Source organism: Clupea harengus, chromosome 6 (assembly GCF_900700415.2).
Source record: "Clupea harengus chromosome 6, Ch_v2.0.2, whole genome shotgun sequence".
NCBI lineage: Eukaryota > Metazoa > Chordata > Actinopteri > Clupeiformes > Clupeidae > Clupea > Clupea harengus.
This window is the reverse complement of record NC_045157.1, coordinates 22,247,772-22,266,342: the sequence shown is the minus strand read 5'-3', so window position 1 is coordinate 22,266,342 and position 18,571 is coordinate 22,247,772. Positions and strand designations below refer to the sequence as shown.

The window sequence follows — 18,571 nt, the reverse complement described above, 5'->3', positions numbered from 1 at the left end:
GTTTTCAATAAACATCAGTGTTTTCATCATCATTGGGACTTGACATCCGTTCTTGTTCTAACCGGACAGACCTGTGGCGATTGTCACCTATTTCAAGTACACCAGCAATACAGTCCTTTTGGGTTTCATTCCATCAATATCACCCTATTTTATATGGTCCTTCGAGCCGGAGTTCTTACAATTACTACAGTCCAGGATGTCGATGCCCAGAGACAACACCCGTGCTCGCCGTGAGGGCCGTCAGCCACGGTACTTGGATGACTTCTTGCTTGAACTGCCAAGACGTCACCTTCCACACACCATTCCAGACCAAGCCGTTGGTGGAGCCATCAGTCCCAGCCATGTGGACGCTCTAGCACCACCTGCTGGACAGAAGCAGTCAAGCCCACTCCCAGAGGCATTCCTCTCAGCTCTCAGGGAGATGCGGGAGGACAATCAGCAGTTAAGGCTTGATATGCAGCAAATTGTCCAAGCCCTCTCACCACGTGCATCAGAGGCACCACCAGCTCCAACCACCAGCTTCGCTGCCGCATCCAGAGGACGACCCCACGTCGCAGACAGTGGGGTATCCTATTCAAGGCTTCCCTTCCCGGATTTCTCATCCACGCCGCTGACAACCAGGCAGCCCTTCCTTCAGCCAGCGGATGACCTGCAAGGTGTGCCGTGGACTACGTCTCATCATTCTCAGCTGGTGGTCCAACCAGATGATGACACGTCTCCGTGGCAGGTGCCACGCCCACATCATCCACCTCAACAGTTTGTGGCTGAGCTGACTGATCATATGCGGAGCATGCATATGCGTCCAGAGCACAGCCCAGCTGCTCACGCACCGCCATCTCAGGTACCAACACCGCAGTACATGGTGCCATTCACTCCTCCTCGCACCTCATCAGCTCGTCCTTACAACCCAGCATCATACCCGGTTGCTGGACTGAGGCCACTGGGGCAGGGTCCCTACGACGGGCCACCTACCCCTCCCCGACGAGAGAGCACCTACAGAGGACCAAAGCCTCACATCCCGTGCTTCACAGATGAAGACCCCCGCCAGTTTGCCCGCCTGAAGCTGGCATTGGAGAACATCCTGCCTGCGGATGCGACTGAGCGGTTCAAGTACCAGATCCTGGTCGACCACCTGAAGCTGGAGGATGCTCTGCTGATAGCAGACTCCTACTGCAACAGCCGGTATCCTTACACCAACACCATGGCATCACTCACCGAGCTGTATGGCCAGCCACACAGGCTGGCTCTGCAGCGCATCAACGAGGTCCTTGCTGAATCTCCAGTGAAGAGCGGTGACAGCAGGGGGTTCCGCCTGTTCGCACTAAAGGTGCGGGCCCTTGTGGGGATGTTGGACCAGCTGGGGAAAGAAGGGCGAACAGAACTGGAGTGTGGGTCACATGTGTCACGACTGCTGTCAAAGCTTCCACATGACCTGCGCATCCAGTTCAAACGCTACATCGACCCCATTCGGACACCAATCCCCACACTGCTGGACTTTTCTTACTGGCTGGAGAAGGAGGTCCGTGTTCAGCAGGATGAGGTGCCATTCATCCACTCCAGAGCACCGCTGGAAGAGCCACCTGACCGCCAGAAAGGCGCCAGGTCGAATCAGAGCCCAGCCGTGCACTCCACCACTGTCCTGCTTGGGTGTGACTCACCTGTTAAGGCAGTCGAGCCCACCAAGACAGCACAGCCCTTACCATGCAAGGCAGAGCAGCCGCAGAAGTACTGCCCGTTCTGCAACAACAATCAGCACTATTTCAATCAGTGCACAGCATTCAAGCAGCTGACCAAGGATCAGAAGGTCAGCTGGATCAAGAAAGGGAAACGGTGCTGGAGGTGTGGAAGGGATCATCAAACAGTGCAGTGCTACCTCAAGGCCAGATGTCAGACATGCAATCTGACGCATCTGGAAGTGCTGCACGAGGTGAACGCCAGACCGGAGAAGCCAGCCCCCGAAGCCAGTCAGCCGGTGACGTACTACCTCGATCCTGCCAGGAGGGGTGGTAGCGTACTGCTGAAAATGGTGAAGGTGTGCCTATTCAATGGCAACAAGAAGATGGAGACTACGCCATCTTGGATGACGGTTCCGAGCGCACAATGCTGCTGCACAGTGCTGCTCAGGAGCTGGGTCTTCATGGATGGAGTGAGGAGCTGGCACTCAGAACCATCCGTCAGGACTTCAGGGCTGTGCCAGGGAGGTCAGTCTCATTCTCTGTGGCATCAGCCATTCACCCTCAGAAACGGTTCAGGATAGAGCAAGCTTTCACCTCAACAGAGCTTGGTTTATCCACTCATTCATATCCAGTCAAATCCCTTCAGAAAGCCTATCACCACCTCAGAGACCTGCCCCTTCATTCATTCAGTCAGGCCCAACCACTGCTCCTCATCGGGTCTGACTACCCTCATCTCCTCACCCCAGTTGAGCGAGTGCACCTAGGCCCACCAGGTGGACCGGCTGCACTGCGCACACGTCTCGGTTGGACACTGCAAGGCCCTTTCAAGTACCCATGCATCAGTCCTCCACCCCTCAGTGTCTACTCACTGGTAATGAGACTCCTTCCACTGAGCATCGCTGTCAGGTGACCAAACCCAGGCAGAGGGATGTCATCAGGACACAGCTGTGTCAGGAGTCCATCCGTGCAGAGGCACACAGCAAGAAAAGGAAGAAGCCTTCCCAGCCAGCAGGGAGAGACGGGTCATCCTTCCACGAGCCTGTTGACCTGCGGAAGTCATCATTCTGTGGTCACGTCTCTGTGACCTCTGCTCAGCCACTTCCCGATCCTGGAGGTTTCAGCAGCTACCAAGAGCTGCTGGAGGCCTCTATCAGAGCCTGTCATGGGGCGGCCACGCCCACAGACCCCGCAGCAGAGGACGTCAGGCAAGCTGAGCTTGCTCTCCTCCGGACAGTTCAGAGAGACTGCTTCCCGGAGGAATTCATTCTTCTTTCCACAGGGAAACCTGTCTCTGCATCCAGCAGACTGCTCACCTTGGCTCCTGAGTTCGACTTAGGGGTCCAGCTGATCCGTGTGGGGGGGCGGCTCCGCAGGTGTGAGTCCCTGGAGGAGGACGCATTGCACCCCATAGTGCTGGATCCTCATCACCCCATCACCAAGCTCATCATCCAGGATGGTGACAGCCGGCTCATGCATTCAGGCCCGGACAGGGTGTTTGCTGAGCTACGGCGACGGTTCTGGATCTTGAGGGGGAGACAGGCCATCAGGAAGCACCAGCACGGCTGTGCTGAGTGCCGAAGATGGCACAGCAACCCAGTCATCCCCAGTATGGCTGACCTTCACCCATCCAGCTTGCGGCTTTCCAAGCCCGCTTTGCATTCTGTTTCCACAGGTGTGGCTGTTTCCTCATCAGCACACGGACGGCGCAGATCCAGGTCGAGGACCGGACCTACACGCGGCCCGCTGCAATCCGACTCCCATCATTCCCGCAGGATGCAACTGGCTCATTTCAGGAAAACACCTTTGCTACGCAAAGTTGAGGGCGGCTGTTAAAAAGGCCACCAGTTGCACCCAGCTGTGCACCCCACTGTGGCCACTCACGGGACCTGGGGTCCATGAAGGTCAGCCTATCAGTTGATCCCAGAGTTCCGTGGGGCTCGTGCACAGTGGAATTTCACTGACCATTTGGCCACTTCAACAGTTTCAAGACAGTTTCAAGGCCCCCGTCATCTCTCCACTATATAAGGCCGACCCTCCTCTGGCCAAGTTGTGGGTCAAGTCAAGCGGAGTTGGAGAAGTCCTCTTCAAGGAGCACATCGGACAATTCAATTCATTCAAAGACATTCGCGATCATTTGCCGTGCGTCGTTCAAGAATGTAATAGTTTATGGCCTTTTGCCCTGGATTCGTATCTTCTGTGTTTTTGGCTTTTCCACTGCTCTCCTGTGTTTTGGATTACCGCCGTTTTGTAATAAACAATCCTTTTCAACATCCTGTAACTGGGTCCTCTCATTAGCACACTGGGCTAAGCGCTGGTTCCCCACATCCAGCATCTTGGGTTCAATCCCCGAGAAAAGCCTGATAAAAATACAACAGTAATAAGTATGATTAGTGCAACTGATGTCAATGACGATGTCAATGAACGTTAACGTTAATGTCGTTAGCTACTCGCTAACATGTACGCTAGGCTAACATAAAACACCTAATTTTAACCTTACCGTCATAATTATGGACATAATTTGAAACGTACAGGTTGAATACTTTGTCCTTTCTTGCGGTGGCTGTGGTTGAATTAGCCTAGATAATTCTGCTCACGTCTGTCACTGATCTTGTCGGGAGATCCAGGAGGAGCAGGTAAAAGATGCAGCCATTGTGGTCGTTGCGTTGCTAGACAGGAAGTGAACGTGGTGGCTGAGGCCGTGGAGCGGAAGTATGTGGCATATAGCCAATTGACTTCAAGGTCCTCCTCCTCACATACAAAGCTCTAAATGGACAAGGACCTAGCTACATTGCTAACTCTCTTACTAACTGTCGCTACCGGATGGTAGTCCTCTACCGGATGGTAGTCCCGCACATCGCGCATGCTCAGACACAAACGGTTTACGGCAGAAGGCTCAACGTCAACATATGGGGTTGTCTTAACGCATAATGTGGGTATATTTAATGTAATATTTAATTATTAAAAGTGTGGAGACGAAGTAAGGGTAAAAGGCAAATAGTTTGCATTATGAAGAAGTGAGAAAATATAGCAGTAGGTAAAACAAATAAAGCATTGATGTGCTAGCCAATAGAACATGACAGGGAGAACAAAAGAGGATATCCAGTATATCTTTAACTTCTTTATTATGCAAACGTTAAGAACTTACAGCTGTATACAATGACCAAACTTCTTAAAGTATACCGTCTTTCGCGAACTTCCATCAGCTTCAGCCAGCGATTGTATTCCGCTGTCTACAGTGTCGCAAAGTGGCGACTGATCGGGTAGTGCGCATGCACGACTACCATCCGGTAGAGGACTACCATCCGGTAGCTACAGCCCTGTTTTGTGAAAAAAATTGATTTAACATGAGAGTCAATGAGAGAGGTCTGGGGCGATTTCCATTTTGCCCCAAATCGCCCAAAAAAGGGGCGGGGCCATTTGAAGCACGACTTTTGCCTGATTGGACAATGATATTCAGAGGCAGATCAGATGGTGTAGTGGTAGAATCCGACAGAAACAAAAATCTCCTTTTCCTGTTGGCAGCGCGTCGCCCCAATCACCCTTATGGACGAGCCACCCCTGACCATCACAATACATGCTAACATACAAAAAACATGTAATAAGTCAAAGTTCTCAACATTCATTACATTTTCTAATTTGAAAGTTTATGAATTGTGAGGGGCATTTTGTACAGTGGACTACCTACCCCAGACAGGCATACCGCTTGTGTCTGGGTATGGCAACACCACAGAATACAACCTGCAGACCTGCAGTACACCACATCTCCAAAGGTGGTTCCAAAACACTAACACTGACTAAACTCGCTCAATTATGGCGAAACTCATATTATTGTCAAACTAATAGCGCTCCTTGAAAATATTTACTAACATTTTTGGCTGGCCCTAAGGCACGTGCTTTGTCTGCCTAATGGTTAATCCGGCACTGATTGTAACATGACGTAAAATTACTCCAAGCAATATGTATCAACCTTTGCTGACCTAAATAGGCAGAACAACAAAGCAGAAAACTGAATAAAGTTTCAGCAAAAATCATAATTATTTTATTTTATAAAATAAATGTATTTATAATAAATATATTTCAAGTGTATAATTTCATTTGTCAGATAAAATACAGTATCTTTCCATCTATAGTGATCTAAAAATTAATAGTTTACTAATATGCTGATCATTGATGGTGCACCGTCTGTTGTTATTCTTCGGAGCGACTTCCATGACAGAACAGCATGCTAAATTGCGTCAACCAGTTGCTCAAATAAATACTTAGCTGTGGTACGGCCTTGCATTATTTTTACACAAAGTAATTCCTCTGTCACTTTTTGTTAAAACAGCTGAAAAAAATTGCGAGCTGAGCATTATCTTTTTTGGCAGTACTCTCGTCCAGAGCTACAGAATACGCACTGAAACTTTTGCCTTTGACACACAGCTAGATTTATTTTCCGATAATGACCGCCGGACTATACATTATCCCGCTTATTATTTAGTTACTTGTCAAAATGATAGAAGACATTCCTCCAAAATACCTATTTTTAATGATTTTATTGTCATTTCGTGACCTCCGATAAGAAAAAATAGTTCTTAACGCAAATAGAACTTTAAAGTTTCAGGTGTTGCGTAGCAACCCATTACTTGCCGACTTCAATTAAGTTTCCATTATGTTAAATGACTGGACTACTTGCGGAATGATATGAAAGATGTGAATTAGAAACACAGAACCCATTGCCAATGGCAGCGGTAAACGTTGGGGTGGCCCATTCAAATCAATGGAACTTTTTGCAACATTTTGTTACACTAGGTTGATATTGCTCGTAGCTTGATTGTTCTCTCGTGGCTTTGGATAAAAGCGTCTGCTAAATGACTAAATGTAAATGTAAATCTGGGGGTGCTTGCTTTTACATTTCACACCTTTGGGCCACCAAGTATTCTTCAATTGGTCCAAGTCTTACCTTGGATTGGTGGCACAATGTCTTGCCCCTCCCTAACCCCATTGGTCAGACAGTAGTTGTTTATTATTATTATTATTATTATTGATATTTATTATCATTATTGCTGTTTGTGTTGTGTAGGTTATAGTAGTAGAGTGTTTAACAAACAGAATAAAATACACAAATGCTGTTATTAGAAATGAATGAAATACATTTAAATAGCAATTATTAGACATATAAATTAGCGATGTACAATTACACATGACATATGATATAATGTAATACAACATAATGTAATATAACATAACAACAGCTTTTAGTGAGCATAAAGGAATCACTTGTGAGTGAGGAATCACTGGTCTCCATTGCAAATCTATCCACATTAACACATGCATGGTAATTCACGAGGTTATCAACGATCAACATTGGCCTTCAATCCAAGATGGAGTCCTCCTCATTCAACATCAGATCTGCTGTTACTGCCACTCCATAGGGTAGCCTCTTCCTTTGATTGTAGAACACCAGCTTTGGCCGTATGAACATGCAATACATGGGCCAAAGAGAAATTAGACCACTGAAAAACATGAAATGGCAAAAATGCCTAAGAATTATTGGATAAAATATCATAATGCTTTCATAGTAGGTCTTGAGAGAGCGAGAAAAAAAGATTGTATTTATTATGCAACCTGAAACAGTACATTGAACAAATGTATGGTTTAAGTTTAGGACATTAGACTTATTCACCAACAAGGATAGACCTGAAACTCACCTTTTATAACTTCAGCATTCACATTCGCGAAAGCCATTGACACGCCGGTCAGTGGCGCAGGGTGTAGGGGGGCTCCCTCTCCTCTACGCGTCGTTTTGTTATCTTTTGTTTGGATACATGTACTCCCCCAGACACCCGCTTGCACTACACTTTTATTTCCTGCAATTATACTGACTTTCTATTATTCCTTAATAAATATTCTTTATTGATTATACCTTGTGTGTGGAACTCCATATGTTCATGTTCCTGAGCCAGCATACTGTATGTAACACTAAGGAAAGACCTGAAACTCACCTTTGAGACCCAAAACTCATCTTTTATAATCGACACGTCGGTCAGTAGCACAGTGTTGTTACAGCCTTGTCGTGTGGGGAGGATACACTGGGGAGAAGAAAGCAAGATTGATTAGAGGTTCATTTAGATTTAGAATTCAAGTTACTGTTATGAAACAATCATGTTATCATCTGTTAGCCAAGCATATCTTGTCATACATGGTGTTTACATCTGGGTGTCCTGGCTATCACTCTGAGCTGAGGTTTTATTCTGAGAGGATAGTGAGGATACGTGGCATTAGGTTTAGTAATGTCCAAGACACCAAAATAAAAATAAAATGTTATGTAAATTACACATAATTTAAGGTGATGAAAATATTAATAATACCATTAAATATTACACAACTGATAGAATTTTGTAATTATATTCTATATAGTGTTACGTGTACGGCTCAAATGCGTGAAACATAAAGGGGAGGCCACGCAGAATTTATAATAATAATAATAATAAGGTATTTATTAATTGTTACAAGGTTATATTTATATAATCGTTTAAGCAAAAAGTGTGGTGAAAGTCAGTGTTGTGAATAGAAATCAAAGATGTAATGTAAAGTCAGTTCAGGGTTAATGCAAAACAAACGACGACGACGACAATCCAAACTCCAACGACAATTCACAATCCACAATCCAATCTCTATTCAACAGTGGTGGAGGAAGTACTGAAGTTTAGTACTTAAGTAAAAGTACAATTACCCAGCAAAATATATACTTAAGTAAACGTAGAAGTACTACATCAACAATCCTACTTAAGTAAAAGTAAAAAGTACTTAATTTTAAATTTACTTTAAGTATTAAAAGTAAAAGTACTCACGCAATGGGTTGTCTCTCAATGTCTAGGCTGTGCCATTTTGATAAAGAACGCAGATATAGCTACTGGTAATACTTATGCCTCTACAGATGTCTCTACTAGTAATAATTATAAGCAACAACATTTGTTTATTGGAAAGGTTGGTGTACTTTTTGTGCTTACCCTCTGTAATACTGTTCACACTCGAATTTACAATTCTGCGGAGTTCAATTCAAGTTATTTAGTTATTCAAGTTATTTAGCATTTAGCATGCACAGTTCTGTGGAGGACGTGCAACCATTTTGAGTTTGTAGTTTGCAGATTGAGGCAGGCAGACATTCTAGGAAATTCATCTTAAGCATTTTCAGTAGAAAACATAGACACCATCTACCATCTGCAATATGTCAATAATACATCTGGGACTGTAAAAAGACACACTATTTATTTAACTGTTAGCAAGGTAGGTTAACAATGTAGACCAAAGACAAGTATATCACATTTTAGGCAAGTCATATTAGCACAATTATATTGATTATGAGGTTGTTGAGACATAAAGCACAGGATGCTAATTATGCGCTTTGGAGTATTTTCTGGTGTTGTTCAAGGAGTGTGAAAGTATCACAAGGCTTCTGTACTCATTATGCGTCCAAAAATGCATGGGAAAAATGCAGAAGCAAAATGGTAATTCTTGAGATATTAGTACTGGCTAGTCCCACTAGGAGGAGCTCCAGAGTCTGTTCCGTGACCATGCATGACCACGGCATGGCTTCTGTGACTGGCAATGCCACTGGTGAGCCCCAGAGCCTGTTCCTTGACAGGCTTTGAGAGCAGAAAATATAAAACTGTTTTTAAAACGGTTCTGTCTGTTGAGACGGAGATGGAAAGATTCACCTGCTGTCCTTCCTGAGGATTCTCCTGTAGAGAACACACAACCTTACATACTTGTTTGGGAGAGCTCAACTCACATACAAGTGGTCCTGTATGGAAAAAGTCTGTAAAATTCATATATATTTTTATATAGTATATACAATAACAGTGTGTTAACACAGATAATTATGGCTCCTTTCATATACAGTAACGTAGAAAAAATATATGTTTTATATATGATCGACGTTGCATGTTGAAGGCCATTTTGCCATTTTAGTATGAAATGTACCACATTTATCATACAAGTATTATGTGTGATTCTGATATGTTTTTCCATAAGGGGTAACAGGAAGTATTCTCTGCTGTTTTGTCTAAAGCATTTTTTAGCAGTGATGTCATCTAATGTAGTGATGACAGGTCATGCACACGTTTTAGTGTCATTCAAGTTATTTCTAACATTTGACCAAATACACCCAGCCTCGCTGATTTTACTTTACTTTGACATGAAACATATCACATGGCTCTGTCTCTTATTTAATGGTATAAACAAATTGTATCCAATGTTGTTTGTGCAGCTAATCTGATACGCCTCTGTTAGTTCTTACCGATGGAGAGCCATGATCCATTAGCAAGGAGACAGAGTGTCCATTTCCTCAGCTGCAGGTATGTCCTACACAGAAAAGCGTTCACTGTGAACCTCTCATTAATAATAACTTACGTCATTAATGACTCATAAAATCAAGAGTCTTTAATGCATCTAACCTGTTGCACATGTCCTCCATTCTGGATCTCAGAACAAGCTCCTCCCCTAAGTGGAATAGTACACACAAAAGCAGGCCCAAGTCATAATGATATTTATAGAATGATATTAATACACATAATGATAATTATAGAATCACATTGATACAATGACTAAACCTCATTTTAAACATCAAACCAGCTGAAATGTACAGCAACTACTACAGCGAACAAAGAAATAAATAAAAACAGAGGATGTTTCAGTCTTACCTGCCTCTACTGCATGCCCCTATATGTTACAGTGAAGTTAAGCAGTTATTTCAAAGAGCAGGGAATTTATACAATCACAAGGTGTAAATGAGTACCTATACATGATGTTTGTACAAGAATTAGGACTTACAGTAGTTGTAGAGCAGCAGGAAAAACCAACCAGAAACAAAGAAGCATTCAAATGGCAGAATCACCAATCTCAGATCTGACATCATTGATCTTTTTCCATGTCCTAGTTAAACAGTCACAATTAATGCAGATTTCACAAAGACATCCTATTCAAATCTCTTCTTTGGTTTCATTCTTTATAGGATTGACTGACTGCTCTGAATGCAAATACACACATGATGTGTACACATACGTGCTTTGAATATTAGTTCTCCCATCAGGGCCATGGCATTCACAACACACGGGACTGCAGCTCCAAATCCATAAACAATCAGGTGTGGCATTTCTGTAATTCAACAAAACCATGGTACTCAGTCACTGACCCTACAGTGGCAAACAGGAGCCCAAATGCACCTTCTGTGTTCACGGTCTTTCTGACTTTATTTCATTAATTGTTCATTTGGCAGGAGATAGGAAGGTGTTCACAAATACAGAAAACTATCCATTATTAGTATGCATACCTTGGATATTGCTAGGATGCTCCAAAAGAGAAAGAGCACTAAGAATTCTGAGGAGTGTTGTCACAACCACAATTCCAGCACGCTCAGTGGGAAATATCTCTGAAATCGATACATAATGTTTAACATACGAGATGGAAGCCTAGTTAGATTATAATTAATTTAAAGTGGTAGTAACTGTGCTAAAAAAAGACCTTACTTTCAACAGCACCCTGAACTTGACTCATACAGTATAGAGATGAGATGATATATACAGGAACCAATATGGCCATGGTGGCTGTCCAACACACATCTGGGAACACAGAAGAAATTATTATTGTTTCACATCTTCACAGATGCATTTGTGTAAATAATGTCTGAGGTAACATCCTAATATCTAAAACGGTGCTGATTATGTATTTTGTTATTTGTCTTTGATCTCTGATCATATCAATTTAAGCTGGGATGGCAGCCATACTGGTGGACTTTGAACCAGTCCTTTGAGCACATCTGCGCTATGCTTCACTGAATCTGGGCCATAATACACATCCATGTCCTGTGAAACACCCTTTCAGGCAGCAGGATACACACATGTTGAAGACAAGCTCTTCAATTCCCCCACTACCTCACAAATGGGATTGAGCCCCATCAATGTAGCACAAGTGATCCAGGGTACCTCCCATTACTCTCAGTGAAGCTATATCTCTACTCAGGATAGGACCTGGTTTCACTCCATGGATTGACTGATGATGTCATAGGTTATAAAATACACACACCCTGATATATTAGCATGCAAGAGGTGGTGTTCAACCCAGATCCAGGTCTTGGCCGTGATATACACACTAACAGATACCACGCTCTATAGATTTAAAAATGATTAAACTGATACCTGTAGCAACACCACAATAACTCCAGGGACTAAATGGTTAAGTATGAAGGCTTTCATATTTTAGAAGTTGTCATGAAAATACATTCATACAGTACGGAATTCTATACTTACTTCCATGACGCAGCCTCTTCCTCAATTTGCGTATCAGTATCAGAGATAAAGGTTGAATTAGGAAATATAGACATAGCACCAGGCGGACAACTGTAAATGCAGAACAACATTGTGATTAAATTGAAACAGGCATATGTGTTACAAGGGAATTCAGTGACAGAATTGCAAATGAATTCAAAGGTACATTGTGTAAAACAACATAAGGAATAGTTCTGCCATCATCTGGCTGCAACTAGTATTGCTTTAATAAATGTAATATACATGAATGTCATCATTGACATAGTTTTCTGCTTCATTGCTCTGCTTATCCTTATAATAGTAACCTTATGAGGACAGTGTATACCCTCGAATCTGTTCTACAACCAATACTTTGAATGCTGGTCTCTACATTTGTATCCACTATTAATTTTGTATATTTCATGTATATGGGCCATTCTACCGAATTGGTGCAAAGTCAGGTTGAAAATATTTTGAAAATGTGTATGTTTTATTCCCAAAAATGTGTCCGTATATATATTGTACCATATCTAAAGTACACATATCTAGTAAATGTACCGTCAATTTTTATATTGTATTTTCAGAATGTGTTGGAATGTTTTTCCTCTCCCAAATTGTCACTACCGAAACATAGTAATAAACTATAGTAAAAACATATTATTATTAACCTGTTCAGATTGTGTTTCCTTCCCTTCTCTGAAGAGTATTTTTACAAATATTTCTTGAAGGTTTTCACAATGAAATAAATAAAAATGAATTTTTTACCAAATTTCAAAGTTCAATTTATACAATTCATCCACATCTAAGTGCAATATTTCTTTGTAAAATGCAAAATACTGATCATATTGATTCCAGAGTTGATGATTGATGAAATTGAACATACATTAAACCATCAGTATCATAACATTTTAGTTGATAACTCAATATACTTTATTTTTTACAAAACATCCAGTGTTTCGGTAGTGACTGCACTGTTTCGGTAGTGACCACAGTATTTTGTTTGCAAGGTTGTATAATTTTTCCTCAACCTTATTGCTTAATCTTAAATCATACCATGCTTTAGGTTGGGAATATTAAAAACACAAATGTTTTGTGCTTTTGCTGTCTTTTCCTCCATGATTTTCTGACCTTCTTTTGCTCCCTGTTGGATAAATCACTGATACATTTCAACTTTCCTTCTTCCTTTCGTTTCTTATTTCTTTCTCTTTCCTTCCTTAAATATTCTTGGTGTTTCACTGGGTCATCCCTCTCTCAGCCTCTCTGCTCCACTTTTTCCTTTTGGCATTTTGGTGTCTTATGATTCTTTCTCTCAGCATTATCTACATGTTTACCATTTAGTCCACATACGTAACACATTTATTTCAAAATGATGGGATTGAACTACCGAAACGATCATGTCACTACCAAAACTTTACCATATGTTTTGGTAGTAACTGTTTCGGTAGTGACTGTTTCGGTAGTGACAATTCTAGCTAACTTTGAGCATAAATAAATAATTCTAGCAAGCACATGGCTAGCAAACACATATTTGAAGAGGTGTACACACAAACAAACATAATACTTTGCAAAAAAAAACAAAAAGTTTACTCAATTGAAGAAAATATGTGTTCGGTAGTGACAATTCTTAAGGTTACAGACTGATTTTCAGACTTTGGAACACATTTTTATCAAAAGTATGGGATCTAGCTACTTACCATTCAGCCATGAGGGATAGGGATGCAGTATCACTGTCTGGTTATAAATGCAGGGGTGTGGCTAAAAAACAGGCTCAACCAATGGACTAAAACTCCTGTGTTTCGGTAGTGACATGAAAACTATGGACATGATTTTTTGAGTATAGTTAATTTTTTTTTAAATTAAACCCACAATAAATCTAAATCTTCCAAGTTCTGTTTAAACTTAATCGTAAAGATCTTTGAAATTACATAATTGAAAAAAATCTAAAAAGTTTTATTTATTTATTTATTTTTTTTATTGAAATTTAGATGCCAGGGTTAGGGACAGCTACTTCCCAATAGAAAGTACCCTATAAATGATGATTTTGTATATATTTAGCTTATCCCTATCTCAATTAATGTCTTGGGTTTAAATAGTCCATAACATATTCTTAGTAAATATCTATGTCTGAATACTTAATTGTTTTGTAAATAGTTTTTATTGTTGTGGGACCACACTTTGCACCAATTCGGTAGAATGGCCCATATACCTTATTTTATGTTTCATGGAATCATGTAGGCATCATGTACGTGTGCTAATATGTTTTTTCCTCCAATACTTTATGCATTCATCTGCTTGCTTCTGATTCTCTCTTCTCCTCTCCTCACTTCCCTTCTGCCCCTCTCCCCTCTCTATCTCTATCTCTCTATCCGGCCAGCTCCAAGCTGATCGGTCCTCCTTTTGAGTTGAGGTTCTGCTCAAGGTTTCTTCCTGTTAAAAGGGCCCCAGTTGCCTTAGAGCAGGGGTCTTCAACCTTTTTCAGCCCAAGGACCCCTTGGCTGAGAGAGACACTGAGCAGGGACCCCCACCCCCGCCGCCCCAAATTTGGGCCTGATATTCATATAATTTATTTGGAACTAAGTGTCAGTCACACACACACACTTCCCTACACATGTTTGAACAGGATTACAAATCATCTGTGACACAAAACTCGTTTCAATTTATTCTGTTTATTATTGACATTTTTTCTCCCTTACAGTTAGCCATCACTCTGTATTAAATTAGGGAGGGACAAAGAATTGAGAAGCTTAAGTATGGATGAAATATCTCATACCTAGTGAGAGATCTGACGTTTGAGAATTCATCATTCACGTCTTTGGCAACAACATTCTCCCTATGAAGCATGCAGTGCGCCATACATGGCTCTTGCACCGTCTGTGCACATCGCGACACATTTTGGCCAGGGTATATCATGTTCACGGAAAGAATTGTCGATCACTTTGAAAATCTCAGAACTTTTTTACCTGCAGGCAGCTGCTTACAGAATAGAAATTCCTCCTGCATCTCATTTTGGTCGACAAATCACAAAAAAGCTAAAAGCTGAGCGTCATTTGACACATCGGTGGATTTATCTAATTGTAGTGCAAAACAATCTGCCTTCGGGAGTTTTGCGACTAGTAGTGCCCTCACATCAGCTGGCAATTCATCAATAGGGCCGGCATTGGGATGCTTTTCAGTTTTTTTACGTACTCATCCTTCCCAAACATTGTTTTGCACATATCACTAGCTGTTGGCAATATTAAACTTTCCGCAATTATGTATGGCTGTTTGGTCTGAGCGACACGTAATGCAACTTGATAAGAGGCTTTTAAAGCTAGCTCGCACACTTTGGCTGATTGTCTCATCAAGGTCTGCTGGCCCTCAAAAGATTTTAAACGGGAAATATTAAATGTTTTTTTTTCCTTTCAAGTGAGCATGGGTTGTCTTTGAATGTCGTTGCCTCTTTGATGGTTTCATAGTTTCGTTTGATAGCACGGAAGAGCAAACCACACATAATTCTTCACCATCGGTCTCTTTGTAGGTGAAGGCAAACTTCAGATAATTCTCTGAATATTTACGTGTCTTCTCCCGTTTGCGCTTTTCGCTGTTCATGGAAGGGGTGTTGGTATCCTCTGAAGGTAGATCATCTGAACCGCCATCAGTGGTGTTGTTCCGAGAAATTACAAAACGATCAATTATTTCAAATTGTATGGTTATGGCAGGTAACGTCTTTTGGCACCAGATAGCTAAATGTAGCTAAAAGTGCATATGTTGCCATTATGATCAAATGATCGCGTGAAGACTCATGGGTAGCCTATGTATTATTTGTAAGGAATAGAAAGCCATTTTTACGTTCTGTTTATCTTTATGTAGTCTTTTGGACGTTTTTTATTTTTGGAAAAGGGTAAAAATGCTTCAGATGAAATAATTTGGCGGACCCCCTGCAGTACCTCCGCGGACCCCCTGGGGGTCGCGGACCCCCGGTTGAAGACCTCTGCCTTAGAGGGTTCAGGTTATGGGCTCTGTAAAGCACCTTGAGACAACTTCATTTGTTATTGGCACTACATAAATCAAATTTAATTTAGTGGAATTTAATATTTGTTGCCACTTATCCTTTAACAAAAAAAATCTCTGTGTGACATTTCAATTTCATCTCCAACCATTTTTAGGGCAACAAAACCATCTCAGATAATTACAGTATGTAGATGTACTCTGCAACTACCACCAAAGTCAAGAATGTGAGCATACCTGGATTAACTGATGATGTTTTGATGTAAATGAAAAGCATCTGACACAGATGGCTGATCTCCATGAATATGAATGACCATATTTCCTTGGATCTTGTCCCTGCAAATTCAGACGTAACTTCTTATAAAAATGTTTATAAGGGAGAGATAAAATGGTACTGCTGCAGTTGATACACCGACAAAGGCAAACCAATTATAGGACAAAGATACTGTACCTTTAATTATACAAGCTAATATCGCAAATTGTAATGTTTGTCATAGCAACAATATATACCTACCTATTACTGAACCATCAATACAGCACAGGGATGGACAGGTGGCCAGTGTGGTGACTAGAAAGTAAAACGTTCTGATCAATAAACTGTTTCCCACAGTGACAGATTCAAAAGTATTGCACATCCCCAAACAGAACTTACCGTTCACTTGCCTGAATTAACAGAAGTCTGAAATATTTATCAGGTGCTTTATTAAACAGCAATTTCATTTATTGTGCACATATAGGCCTATGCGTTCTTTTTATCATATACACTTCCCATGAAGAATTTTCATATATCCAACCAACGATAGAGAAACTGAAGGATTTGCGTTATCATGACTGTTTGAAACAACAAGTTACTGGCAATGTCAATGATCTGATAAAGCAGAAATACAGATAACACAAGGAGGCAAAGTAAACAATGTGAAAGAATGAATCGCACAACGGCCAAATGATTTAAAGTCAAAAGCCACGTGGCCTCAGATATTTAACAGTCTGACCTTTGCACATAATTGGTACATGAGACCACAGGTTTTCCTCTTTTCTTTTGAATGTATGGCCAAACTCCCAGATTGAGACACAAGAAGAAGAACCCTTATTAACCCCACTGCGTCACTTCATAACAGCAACAACATAAACTTAATCGATGTTGTTGAGAAGCTGGTTAGGAAAGGGATGACATTAACAAGCCACACTTTAACCTATCACTGTTTAATCTATTTGCATCAGACCATTGGTTTTTTTTTCAAAGTTACAGCAATAGCCTATATGAGCAAATCTGACGTGAAAAGATTTTTATTATAGACGGAAGGTTCAAACGTAAACTTAACACAAACAAGGGTTATGGCGAAGTGCGCAATTCTAACTAGTCCTGTTTGAGTGCTGTGGTAACAGTGATTTCAGGTGGTAGAGAAGTCGTTCAGCAATCGAAAGATTGCTAGTTGGATCTCGACTTCTGTCTTCTGTCACTTTATGCGCATGCTCCATGACGTCTTTACAGCGGATTCAACCACTCCGCACCGCTCCAGCGTTTCCGTGTGGACGCAGATTTTTCATGACACGGCTCCGTTTGGACGCGATAGAAAAAGGTACCGGATCCAAAAATGTTTCCTTATTCAGGCAATCCAGGCTCCGTGTAAACGCGTTCTAAGAGAGGCCATGGCCTTGGCTGAGAAACAGCTGCTAGGCAGACAGAGTTGTACTACAGGAAAGCAAAGGGTCAACCTGTAAATGTTAGTGAGTCCTGCTGGTCAACAAAGGTGAAAGAGGGAAAAAGAAACTAGCAGATAGGTGGGATGACAACTGACCCCGTTGTGTTTTAAGGATGACACTATTCAAGCAGGTGCTTGATGTGTGTTTTCTTTAGCCACTAAAGTTGTGTGGCTAAAGAAAACACACAGCAAGCAAATTACCTTCATGGACCCATGGAGACTCTGTAAAAATACAATAATAAAACTGAAGATAAAACACCTAGATAAAACATTGTGACAGCTTAAAAGGGGAGCCCACTCCTGTTCCACTAGCCTGCCAGTTGTTAATCTAAGCTAGAGTTAGATAGCTTGGTTAACTGGCATGTTGAATTGATGCTCTGTTTTAGTCACTACACTGGAAATCTTTGTTGACAGTGCTGACTGCCCCGCGTCTTGCTGAGGAGCGCTCAGTATTCTGTAACGTGCTGTTTCATGTAAGGATGAATGAGAGACACACAGAACTTTGCTATGATTGATGGTTAACAATGATTTGTTATCTATTGCAGATTGTTTTTATCTGGCATTGGGATTTTGTATGTGAGAGAGGCTTTAGTTGCATTATACGCTATGTGAATAGGCCTAATGCACATATTCTGTGTTGCACCAGCCCTGCACCATTGCTCATCAGCATCAGCCGCTGTATAGGTACAGACTGGTAGTAAAGCTTTGCTTGGTTGCTGAAGAGTGCTACTATTTTGTAATTTGCTTCTCTGTCTTTGCAGATAGCACGGACCTTCCGACTGTTCTGGAATGCGTTTCAAGAAAGCATCATTGAGCAACCACCGTGGTAACCATGGAGAAAGTCTTTGTGCACCATTACCGTCTGTGTCCTGTAGAGCAGGGTTTCCCAACCCATGGGCCGCGGAGCACCTTCCAGTGG

The 18,571-nt window shown here is 41.8% G+C and overlaps 2 protein-coding genes across 2 annotated transcripts in view; both read right to left on the bottom strand.

The window, feature by feature from the left end:
- LOC105903002 (protein arginine N-methyltransferase 3) overlaps positions 1 to 343 on the bottom strand; it is a 55,172-nt gene extending 54,829 nt beyond the window's left edge. Inside the window, exon 1 of the mRNA XM_031568628.2 lies at positions 254 to 343. Coding sequence (XP_031424488.2) covers positions 254 to 343 — 90 coding nt within the window. The remainder of the gene's footprint in view (positions 1 to 253) is intronic.
- An 8,443-nt stretch (positions 344 to 8,786) lies between these two features.
- On the bottom strand, positions 8,787 to 16,289 carry LOC116220720. Its single transcript, XM_042707946.1, has 10 exons — positions 16,187 to 16,289; positions 11,966 to 12,055; positions 11,186 to 11,278; positions 10,990 to 11,088; positions 10,722 to 10,814; positions 10,491 to 10,592; positions 10,361 to 10,379; positions 10,115 to 10,160; positions 9,958 to 10,022; positions 8,787 to 9,400 (listed from the first exon to the last, which is right to left on the bottom strand). The coding sequence occupies exons 1-9, from the start codon at positions 16,248 to 16,250 to the stop codon at positions 9,978 to 9,980; spliced, it is 651 nt and encodes a 216-aa protein (XP_042563880.1). The 5' UTR covers positions 16,251 to 16,289; the 3' UTR covers positions 8,787 to 9,400; positions 9,958 to 9,977.
- Positions 16,290 to 18,571: the final 2,282 nt, after the last annotated feature.

Excerpts from the sequence above, each read along its gene's own strand:
- LOC116220720 (XM_042707946.1), bottom strand. The coding sequence starts at position 16,250 with ATGGAGATCAGCCATCTGTGTCAGATGCTTTTCATTTACATCAAAACA. Across the intron at positions 11,279-11,965 it reads GAAGAGGCTGCGTCATGGAA|ATGTGTGTTGGACAGCCACC; the intron begins GTAAGTATAGAA and ends CTGTGTTCCCAG. Across the intron at positions 10,815-10,989 it reads GCATCCTAGCAATATCCAAG|AAATGCCACACCTGATTGTT; the intron begins GTATGCATACTA and ends GTTGAATTACAG.